The 12,425-nt window shown below is 41.5% G+C and overlaps 1 protein-coding gene across 3 annotated transcripts in view; it reads left to right on the forward strand.

Moving 5' to 3' along the window:
• The first annotated feature begins 674 nt into the window (after positions 1–674).
• tub (TUB bipartite transcription factor) overlaps positions 675–12,425 on the forward strand; it is a 41,507-nt gene continuing 29,756 nt past the window's right edge. For 2 of the 3 annotated variants that reach the window (XM_060940390.1, XM_060940392.1), the window contains exons 1-2: positions 675–893; positions 9,799–9,850. In XM_060940390.1, the coding sequence (XP_060796373.1) occupies positions 856–893; positions 9,799–9,850 (90 nt within the window). In that variant the 5' untranslated portion in view covers positions 675–855. The remainder of the gene's footprint in view (positions 894–9,798; positions 9,851–12,425) is intronic. The other variant, XM_060940391.1, reaches the window with a different exon arrangement.

The raw sequence follows: 12,425 nt of genomic DNA on the forward strand, positions 1-12,425 counted from the left end.
ATGCATCAGAACGAGTACATTAATATAAACCAACACTACTGTTATTGCTGCTGTTAGAGAGAATTAATCAAACCCTGGGATTAACACAGTTTAACACACTGCATTTAATTCACTGTGAGCTCTTTTGTCTGATTGGTAAATTTTATTAGTTATTAGGGAGAGGTTTCGCATCTGAGTAAACTAACACACACACACACACACACACACACACACACACACACACACACACACAGAGAAGTGTAAACAGTTCAGTAGTTACATTCCCTTTGTTTGCACTCGCATTAAATCAAAGACAGTTAAAGCTGCACTGTCTCATAATAATAATAATAATAATAATAATAATAATAATAATAATAATACGACTTACACTGGATGAAAGCATGAATAAATCACACAGCACATGAGGGTGTGTGTGTGTGTGTGTGTGTGTGTGTGTTGACTGAAGGACAGTTGACATCAAAGCAACCAATCAAGCAGACAGAAAGACACACACACACACACACACACACACACACACACACACACACACACACACACACACACACACACACACAGAGCAGAAGGCAGCTGCGTATTGGAGGAGGAGTGTGTGTGAGCGAGAGGGTTAGGAGAGAGAGAGAGAGAGAGAGAGAGAGAGAGAGAGAGAGCTTAGTGCACACAGAATGAGAAGCGTTGAAGCGAGAGCTGAGCTCCAGCTGCAGAACAACAGAGGCTGAAGATTAGCATCAGAGCTGTCGCGGAAATTCAGACAATGGTCGTCCGTCTCCATCTCCGAATCCTCCGCTGTCGTGCGTCGCTCTGCCTCAACGCTCCCCAGCCCCCGTTTCATCCAGCGGCTCCTCGACAGTGTGAGATATGAGCTCCAAACACACTGCAGACTGGATTCCGTACAGGTACAGTGGCCTTCAGAGCTGCAGCACGTTACAAGAGCTCTGGTGTGAAGTCTGATTTTAATGTGCTGATGTGTGTGTGTGTGTGTGTGTGTGTGTCTATACTTGCTATAGATTGAGGACTAGAATGTTTTTTTACCACAGCAGAGTGAGGTAATTTTTGTGAAGTGAGGACATTTTGTCTGGTCCTCACTTTTTAAAGGGCTGTTTGGGGGTTAAGACTCAGTTTTAGGGTTCAGATTAGAATGAGGTTTAGGTTAGGGGTGGGGTTAGGGTAAGGGGTGGGGTTTGGGGTGGGGTTAGGGATGGGGTTAGGTTTATGGTTCGGGGTGGGGTTAGGGATGGGGTTAGGTTTATGGTTCGGGGTGGGGTTAGGGATGGGGTTAGGTTTATGGTTCGGGGTGGGGTTAGGGTTAAGGATGTGGTTAGGGATTTAGTTGTGATGGTTAAGATTAGGGTAAGGGGCTCGGGAGTGTATTATGTCAGTGAGAATCTCCACAAAGATAGAAGTACAAGAGTGTGTGTGCATGTGTGTTTGTGTGTGCATGTATGTGTGCATATGTGAGATGGATTCAGAACACATGGACGTTTCAGAGCTTCATGGTGTGTTGAATTATTTTTAGTAGAAAGATTTGTTGAAGCAGCTGCGAGTTCATATGTTTATTGCAATCGTGTTGCTCTTTTCTGTTGGATTTGGTTTTTTTTACTCTGAAATGAACGAATCCTTCATGAACTTTCAGCTCCACACTTTAGAAAGTGAATCACTGCTTAAAGAATCTGTGCATTATTATTCATGCATGTGTGGTGTGATTTCTTTACCAGTGGTTCCTGCGTTCATGGAGTTCATTTCTTCTTTTTCTTCTCCAACGTGTCCCACATCCGCTCCGTCCTCTCTCAAAGAATCCTGATTTATAGATTCCACTCGGAATAGTGGATGATGTCGGAGTTAATTAGCACTTTTCCTCTCTGTGGGTGAAACACAGATCTGTGTGTGTTCTCTGTGTGAGTCTGAGACGCTGCCGCTCCGACTGCTGCCTCCAGGAGAACCTCATCGCCATGGCTGCACTGCTTCCTCGCCTCTTATTGGCTCCTGGTTGCTATAAGTTACACAGTTCATTTGCCATCACTTGTTTATTGAAAGATTGCATCAGGGAGCAAGCGCTTGTTACCTGTTCTGTATGTAATGCTTGTTCCTGCACGTGTCCTGTTCCAAACAACATCTCCAGTGTTTATTTGGGTTTTTCATTCTTGCTCCGCTCCTCTTAAATGAAAGAACTATTTTTGGAGCTGCTGTGTAGGCTTCAGAACCCTCACACATTCTCACAGGAGCTCAAGTACAGCTTGAAGAAGAGACAAGAAAAGAATTATGAAATGAGGATCTTCTCAGCCACCTATGCGTTGAAAGTGAAAGAAGGTCCTCCAGTTTTCTGGCTTTTTAGCTTCAACTGCTGATCCAGGAGCAGGTGTGCAGTTTCTTGGCAGGTTAGGATGTGAGAAGAAATTGCTTCCAGATCAGCTTGTTCAGTCCACATGCTGCATTATACTTTGTTTAGATCAAATCTACTCTCAGCTGCTCTTCTACAGCCATTTACACACTTTATCAGAGGTTTCAGATCTGTGACTGACTCCAGATCAGCGTCTGCAATCCATCTGATTCACTCTCACTCATATCTGATCTGATTTGTGCAGATTTCTGAAAGATGAACTTTTATGTGACTCCAGATCAGCTCGTAGTTCCACTCGCCTCATTTCTGTATTTCAGCCTCAGTCTCTGATTTCGTGGAAATTGAGCACAGAACAATCTGAAGTTTCTTTAATTTCAGTCAGAACTACACACTAAAACAAAACGTGCTTTCAGAATATTCTGGGGAAGAAAAAATGAAATAAATATAAATAAGTGTTTATGACAAACTTTTACTTGTTCACTGGAGCTTTGAAACTTCTTTAAGAGCTTTCTGCCATTGAACATAATAATAATAATAATAATAATAATAATAATAATAATAATAATAATAATAATAATTTGTTATATATCACTTTTCACTTGGAGTACAAAATCTCTAAAACTTTACATAAGGGAAAAAAAATCTCCATATTTAAAGAAGAGGGAAAAATCACCAAAAGTTAAAAATAAGAGATGAAGAAATTCACATTGAAGATACAGTAAATGATGAAGATTCTATTGAACTGAAGAGTTAATAATATTGTTGTGGTTCTCAAGATGACACAACGTTCTCAGTCATGAACTCAGGTGAAATTTTACTTGGTCTTGTCTCGATCTTTTCTTGATCTTATCTCAAACTTATCTCAGTATTGTCTTTGTCTCGTCTCTGTCTTGTCTGAGTCTTGTCCTCGAGGACTCTATGTATTTCTCTGAGACTCCCTGAGACTGTTAACATCATTTCCATGGATGAGTCCTTCATAATGTTCCTGTTACAATAAGTCAATCTCTCTCTCTCTCTCTCTCTCTCTGTGGAGTTATATATCACTTATACATTTCCAGTGACTTTGTTTCAGTATTTTTTATCTCCTTATGTTCAAAATGATTTCCACAAATCCCTGTGTTTCATCTCAGAAATCTGAACCAAAAGAAGCTCATTTTATTTACCAGCTGTTTGTTTACATCAGGAATTATCACACCTTTACATGTGCTGGTGCTGCACTTAAAAATCTTCTGTATAACTAGCAAAGTGTGTGTCATTACACACACACACACACACACACACACACACACACACACACACACACACACACACCTCAATGCAGTGATATACAGTAGGATTATACTGCAGCACTTTCTAGAAGAATGGGCGTCATATGTCCTGTGTAAGTTCTGTGTTCTTTTGTATGAAATTGTAAAACTAAAGGAGATGCGTAATTTATTTAATTCAAGAGAAACTTCATGTGAGGTTAGGAAGATATTACATGCACCAAATTAACACTCCTGAGCATCTGGTCTTGGGCTGGACATGGACTCAGTCATGTGTGGTGTTGGTCTCGTCTCGATCTTGACCCTGTCACACTCACTCTTCACTCGGTCATGGCAAAGCAGGTCTGAAACCCAAGATGAGTAAATAATATGTAGAAGTGTTATAAGAGCTCATAGAGACCCGTCTTACCTTCAGAGCTCATCGCTGGTCCGTCAGTGACACCGTGATTTTCACTCACAGCAGACTGAGACAGCAGACGTGTGTTCAGGGCGTGGTGTGAGTTTTAGTGTCGCATTACTGAAACATATGATCTGAGTGTCCGGGGCCAGTGTTCATCAGTCCACAGGACTTGTTTCCAAAATGCATCAGGCTTATTTAGATGTTCATTTGCAAACTTCAGATGCTGAATTTTGTGGCTCGGACGCAGGAAAGGTTTTCTTCTGATGACTCTCCCATGAAGGTCATATTTGTTCAGGTGTCGCTGCATAGTAGAACAGTGCACCACCACTCCAGGGTCTGCTAAATCTTTCTGAAGGTCTTTTGCAGTCAAACAGGGGTTTTTATTTGCCTTTCTAGCAATCCAACGAGCAGTTCTTTCAGAAAGTTTTCTTCATCTTCCAGACCTCACCTTGATTTCCACTGTTTCTGTTAACTGCCATTTCTTAATAACATTACAGTCTGAGGAAACAGCTACCTGAAAACACTTTGCTGCGTTCTTGTAGCCTTCTCCTGCTTTGTGAGCATCAATTATTTTATTATTCAGAATGCGAGGGAGTTGCTTAGAGGAGCCCATGGCTGTTGATTTAAGGGACAAGTTTGAGGAGTCAGAGAATTTATACAGCTTTGAAATCTGCATCATCTGACCTTTCCTAACGAAGAATTTGAACAAGCCACAGCTCAATAAGTTAATTAAGGTCTGGAACCTTGGTAAAAGTTACCTGAGAACTCAAATGTATTGGGGTGCCCAAACTTTCGCATGGTGTTCCTTTTCTTTTTTCACTCTCCAATTGTACAAAACAAAAATAATACACAAATCTTGCAGAAAATGCTGAAAAGAAATGTGTCGTCTTTACCTTTATGCCTTTTGGTGATCAGTTCATCTTCTGCTCACTTAACTATTCACAGTAACAGACATTTTCAGCAAGGGTGCCCAAACTTTTGCATGCCACTGTATCCACCTCAGGCTAGTGAATATCAGTGAATAATAACCTCGACTTTATCTTGATTATTATTTAAATAATATCGCCTGGCTTCTATTCCATTCAGCGAGCTTGATACTGAAGGAGTCAAAGACGAGAAACTGAATGGAATATATCTGATAGACCACGAAAAAAAGCCAGACATTATTATTATTATTATTATTATTATTATTATTATTATGTATACACATTCCTTTCAGGTGCTCAACACATCTTTCTTTTTCAAAATTCTCTCAAAATCTTCTGTATTTAACAGAGCAAACCTGGCAGCCATGTTTGTTTACAAATTGTCACAGTCGCTCGCTAGCATGGAAGTTTTACATCTCCAATGTGTGACGTCATGTTGTCTTGACAACCATGTAATATCATAAACCATATTCAGCGCTCATTCTCCATTGGGTAGAGTGATGTAATACACGTAGGATAAGCGATATGCTAACAATATTGCATGCTATCAAATTGAATTAATGAAACCCGCTAGAAGGGAATAGAAGGCATGTTTTTATTCCATGGAAAAAGTGACCTGTATGGATAATAATTCCTGATATTTCACTTCACCTTTGGTGAATAATTGTTAAATAACACCTTAAAGGGTTCTTTGGTTTGTGCCTTTGGAGAACTGTTAAAGATTCCATTAAGAACCCAGCAACAGAAGGTTTTTCATTTAGAAAATGTTCCAAATGCAGATTTTTCTAGAAATCTATAATAAGTAACTTTGAGGAATTGTTTATTTTGAGCTTCACACTACACACAATTCATCTGTTTATTCTGTTTCCATCAAGCAGCAGATTTTTTGTGACTAAAAGGCTCTTTATTGCAGTCAGTAACGAACAGAGAGGATGCAGACACATAGCGCTGGAGACACAGCATCACGTCTGACGCTCACTAACGCGGTGTTGATAGTGTTTAATTTTAACAGAGCAACAATAACAGACACTGACTCTAACGTCCAGGCTACACGTGCTGGAGCTGAGATCATGTGACTGTCAGGAGCCAATCACAGAACAACAGACTTCACTGTTTTGGATGATCTCTGTTTTCTTCTCCTAGTCGTGAATCCACACAGCGTAACACACGAGGTGGTGGTTTTTACTCGGAGGATGAGTTTGGTCTTTTGTGTAAAAAGTGAAATTGATCAGATGAAGCCACGCGTGAGACCACGCGTTATTACCCACAGTGGAGCTGAGACTCAGACACCCAAATGAAGCGCAGGATTGTCACAAACTCACTGAGTGACACTGGCTGAATGAATCTCTTTGAGTGGTGTTGTTTTTTTTTTTCCGATGATTCAGTGATCGTTCGTGACATTTTGAGTTTTGTTCCTCAAAGAGACGAAATGAAAATAAGGTCATGCTGAGAAATGACTTCAACTGGAAGAGATACAGTGAGAGCAGTGAGTTAAACACCTTCAGAGAAACACACACACACACACACACACACACACACACACACACACACACACACACACACACACACACACATATGTTTCAGACTGAGTAGTGTCATTATGAGGAGCAGTGTGTGTGTGTGTGTGTGTGTGTGTGTGTGTGTGTGCGCACTGATTCATCTTTCCTGTGTTATATAATGAGATGCCGACCCTCATTATAGTAAATCTGTTTATGTCATTATTTTCTAGTTTGATAGTAACAAACTGATGATCCTGACTGGTGTGTGTGTGTGTGTGTGTGTGTGTGTGTGTGTGTGTGTGTGTGTGTGTGAAATGGGATGGTTTGATTAGGAAAGGAGATGAGGTTTTTGTTCAAGCCCACAGCAGACAGAGCAAGAAAGAAAAAACACACCTCGAGTTCACTCCAGTGAGAGTGTAATAAAGTATAAATATACTGTACAGAGTGGAGTAAAGATCTTCTGGACCTTTTGATGATTTCACGCAGCCCCTAATCCTGATATTTTACCAGACCAGACCATCATTACTCCAGGAGCTGTAGCTGGACTCTGAGCTGGGTTTAGTTTTCACAAGGATTCGTCGGGGTTTAAGGTAAATGTAAATACAGGAGCGTTGATTAAAGCTGATGTTCGGGCTGCGATCAGGGCGAAGCGATCAAGCTCCACTGCACACATTGAGAACAGAGAGCTGATTTAATTTCATGTACTTTGTGCAAAGACAATAAAGACATTAATTCATTAGGGAGAGGAAACTCAAAAACACAGAAGAATAAAATCACCAAATGAATTTGTCTGTTAAATGTCATGTTTTCTGTAACTCTGTACACTGATTTTGTTCCTCAACACACTTTTCTGTTTCTGATCAGATCTATTAGTCTAATCATCTCTCTTTCGTCAGTCTGTTTGTCCCACTTCTCTGGATGGTGATTGGTCAGAAGGTGTTGATTAATTTTCCATAACTGCAGCTCTGACATTTAGTGCAGTGCTGATATGAAGTTTTCTTTTTTGTAAGAAGTTTATTTAACATTTATGGAAGGAGTCTCCAGTGTCAGTGTTTTGTTACAGTGGGTTATAAAGCAGCTATAGTTATCAGTGTTATAGATATCGTGAGAACATTTCACTGACATTAAATGTAACTATAAATGGATAAAAAGTATGATTTATCTTCCATCCATCCATCCATCCATCCATCCATCCATCCATCCATCCATCCATCCATCCATCCATCCATCCATTATCTAGTGTTGTGCATGAACATGTTCAAAAGAACGCGTTCATTGAACACGCTCGTTTTTCCATGAACTTTGAACTGAACGCAACAACTTTGTAATGAAAGAACTTGAACGTGAATTCGTTCAAATTATGCGACATGAACGACAAACATGAAGATGAATGAAACATGAAACCTGGTGAATCGAGTGGCACGTCTACTTGCAAGATATTTTACGTTCTACTACTTCACTGTCAGTCTGATGTTGTTGTCACTCACTGCCCTGAGGTGCCGCGTGTGTGCAATGCATCATGGATAACGTAGTGTGAAGCCGGAGATAGTGGATGGCTCTATGATTTGGCTCCATACTACGTTACCCATGATGCAGCAGAGCAGAGTAGGCGTAACCCAGCGTTCCCTAGCTACAGGCAGCAGACAGCGTGCACACCACAGCCGGCGCGCACTCACAGCAACATGGCCAGTGAAAGTTCAAGTAGCAGCACGGAGAACACAGATGAGACGGATTCTCCTCATGGTTATTTACAGCAATTTTACACAATTTCACACAAAGACTCAGACGGTAAAAACCTTACCTTTCTGTGTAAGCTCTGTCCACCTTTCCTGAAAAAAACAAGTAAGAACATCGACAACGTCGTTCTCAAATTTGAAACGACACATTGAGTTGAAGCATCTGTCCAGTTTCAAAGCATATATGCAAGGGTTAGGGTTAGGTTACCCTAACCCAGTTCACTTTTAACATGTTTGAACTGAACTTGAACTAGTTCAAAAAAAGTGTGAACTTGCACAACACTGCCATTATCTATACTTATCCATCAGGGTCATGGGGGAAGCTGGAGCCAATCACAACTGACTCTAGGTCAGGGGTGGGGTTCACCCTGGGTGGGTCACCAATCTGTCACAGGGCTAAACAGAGACGTACAACTGTCTCACACACACACACACCTCTGGGGGATTTAGAGTTGCCAGTGGACCAAATCCACATGTCTTTGGACTGTGGGAGGAAACCGGCGACCTGGAGGAAACCCACACAGACACGAGGAGAGAACACACAAACTCCACACAGAAAGCCCCCAGTCAGCCATGAGGTTCGAACCCAGAACCTTCTTGTGATGAGGTGACAGTGAATCACTGCACCACCGAGCCACGCCCTGTACCGGTATCTTCTGTACTGATCTTTTAAAAAAATGATCTTTAGTAAGTTGCTGTTGTGTCAGAGGAATAAAACACACAGGGAGGTGCTGTTAGAGGAAAATCACTAGCGTGAGGCTGATAACAGGAGCTCTGCTTCATCACACCACCACACTGTTGATTATTTTCCTACAACGACATGCCACAAACACAGTTGGGTGCCATGATGAACGAAGACCCGACAGTAATCGCTACAGTAATCCTTCAGAATCCTGGGTTTCTGTTTTAATTATTATAATTAATCTGGTTTTCATAATTACACAGAGATTTATTTAAGGAGAAATTTCTTCACAATGAAGAGTCGCTCATGTTCATATTTAATGTTTATTAATAACACGGTGGAGTTTTCTGAAATGTATATGAGCTCCATGAGCGTGTACTGGATATATCCTCATCATTCTCCTATAAATGGCCTTTTTATAGACATGAAAACTCAATCTCGGTCAGAGAGAAGTGCATCAGTGAGGCTGGAAAGACAAAACTGTGTGAGTAAAGTCTTAAAAATGATGGACTGGACTCAACAACCCTTTGGATACAGAATTAACACCATGACAGTATTTAGCCTGCCTAATACACACACACACACACACACACACACACACACACACACACTGAGATAAATTCCATTCCTTCATGCTTCATGTCCTCCTCAGCAGCTCTGAGTGAACGCTTCAGCTTGTCAGAGATGATTAGAAGGAAGCAGATGAGAACCGCTGACACTTCAAAGGCTGGGTAAAGATCAGTGGCTCCTACAGGACCTGAAAGAGAACTTACAGTCACGCATATCGTTAACACAGCAGCATGTCATCATATCTACACTCACAGCGTTCCTTTCCCTCTCCGTCACTTCACTGTTCACTGCTCTGTGAATGAAAACGAAGACCTACAACACAAAGCTCAGAGTTGTTCAATAAAATAGCATTAAAAATGTCCTGTTTGTGTTTTTCTCACTACAGCACCCTGGATGATGAGTGCAGTAATCTCCGACAGCAGAAACTGGACAGACAGGTGAGATTTTCGCATCTACATGATATCTGTCACAGAATAAAAATAAACCAAGTGTATATTTTAGAAATAGAACTCCTGAAGTGTGTGGGCATGTCAGGTTTCCACGGTGATTGACAGCCATGTTCCTGGAAACAGAAATAACCTGGAGTTAGTTGCAGGGACTGAGTGGAGCGGTTCTGTAAAGTTTTAGTTTTTACACATGAAAATGAATGAAAAGTTTTTGAGCCACAGTGAGTGTGTGAGTGCTGAAAATAAAATCAGACTGGACCTGGTGTGTGTTCCTGAAACAGCACATCCTCTGAAACACCTGCAGTTATGTGTTCTCGTGTCTAAAGTTAATTTTGTCGAACCATAATATCGCTCAGTTTTTAAAAATTAAACTAAAACTTTAACAGTTGTATATAATTCCAACCCTGTCCTGAAAAAGCAGAGCAAAGCCACAGAAGATCTACTTTAGGTTCTCTGAAGAACTTCTCCATCCATGATGCTTTAATCATTTTCTGTTGTTGATGCATTGAACTGAATCATTATTTACTTTCCACAATAAACCTCCTCCCACATGATGGACTCAGGAAGCGGGCGTGCGCTACACTAACAGTAAATGTCTGCTGAACTGTAGGTTTAGTTCTGGAGGAGAGGACAGATGGAGGACAGATAGATTTTTTCCACATCACCGTATCTCTCCAGCTTCATGGTCTCTGTATCAGTGCCGTCAGATCGCTGCAGAGAGAGCGAGGAAGAGACTCGCTGTCTTTCAGCTGTGATGTGGGAGTCTGAGGACATCTGCTTTAAACACTGCTCAGATGGAGCTGAAGCGGCTGTGCTGTGGATGCAATAGGTGGAGGAGAGAAGAGCGCATGAAGCTCGTCCATGTTTCTCAGAGGAGCAGACGCCAGATTAGCATGTGATTTCAATAACGTCTGCTTTGTGTAACAACACTGAGAGACATGGAGCTGAAGCTAGGAGCCGTGTCTCACATCTCATGTTTCTCATGCTTCATGTGTCTCATGTCTCAGTGTCTCATGTTTTATGCATCTTATGTCCAAAAACCCCCAGTCTCCCCCCAGCAATAAAAAAGACCAATCTGCACTGATTGTATTTTTTATTCAGACATTTGAAACAACACAAATAAACATTAAAATCTATGTAAATATTAAAATATTTACAAAAACAGACACATAAACATCAGAAAGAAGTAACACATAGAAGCAAATTGTCATAGATCAGTACAAAGAAAAAATAATGAAATTATTAGAATAAAAGTCCTGGTTATGTTTTTGATGCAGGGTCACACTTTCCCATGATGGAACTGTATGAAATTATCTCCAGACTTCTGTATGTGAGTTCAACAGAAAACAGAATATTGTCACAGCATAGGAAGCAAAAGTCTCTACTCATTTATAGGTGTTTCTGTATTTTGTATTTTTTACATTATAGAACAAAACTGAAGACATCAAAACTGTGAAATAACATCTGGAACATATCTGGAATTATGTGGAAAACAAAAAAAGTGTTAAAAAACAAAATGTTTGACATTTAGTTTCTTCAGCGTATCCAGCGTTTCCCTTGATGACTCTTTGTACACTATTGTCATTCCCTTAACCAGCTTCATGAGGGAGTCACCTGGAATGCTTTTCAATTAACAGCTGTGTCTCATCAGAAGGTCATTAGTGGACGAGTTTCTCACCTTCTTAACGCATTTGAGATCAAACAGTAAATAATGAATAATAAAATAAAGTAAATAGCCCTATAACACAACTGTAGTAATCCATATTATGTGAAGAACTTAACAACTCAGTAAAGAGAAACAACATCCATCATTACTTTAAGACAGGAAGTGACTTCTAATTAATAAAAATAAAGAAAAAAACACTGAATTAGAAGGGGTGTACAGATTTTTGACTGGTCCTGTAGCTGTATATCTTTGTAACGATTCAGCGTTCGTGGGTGGAGCACAGAGGACGGCAGGACAGAGATCAGGTTTGACAGTGCGTTTATTGCTAGACTTTTCAGTTTAACAATCATTCATTTACTCAAACAGACACACACACAACCGGCGTCTGGTTCCGGGATGAGCTCCTCTGCTCTCACTCTCCCTCCTTAAGTAGGGCGCGGTCACTGGGAAGACACAAACACAGGTTAATTGCTCTCAGGTGTAGTGATTTTGCCACTCACCTTCCCTGACTCCACCCTCCTGTCACAGACCGGCGCTTGACCACGCCCCCGCTGCCACATACCCCCACCGCCCGACTCAGGCCGGGCGGCCGTCCGGCCTGCAGCCGACTCCCCCCCCCCCCTTGGCGGGAGAGGAAGTCCGCCACGACCATCTGCGCCCCCGGCCTGTGGACCACCTTGAAATTAAAGGGTTGGAGTGCCAGATACCAACGGGTGATCCGCGCGTTGGCATCTTTCATGCGGTGGAGCCACTGGAGGGGCGCGTGGTCTGAACAGAGGGTGAAAGGGCGCCCCAGCAGGTAGTACCGGAGGGTGAGGACCGCCCACTTGATGGCCAGACACTCTTTCTCTATGGTGCTGTAGCGCCCCTCACGCACCGACAGCTTCCTGCTTATATACA

The sequence above is a fragment of the Neoarius graeffei genome, chromosome 15 (genome assembly GCF_027579695.1).
Source record: "Neoarius graeffei isolate fNeoGra1 chromosome 15, fNeoGra1.pri, whole genome shotgun sequence".
NCBI classification, from domain to species: Eukaryota; Metazoa; Chordata; class Actinopteri; order Siluriformes; family Ariidae; genus Neoarius; species Neoarius graeffei.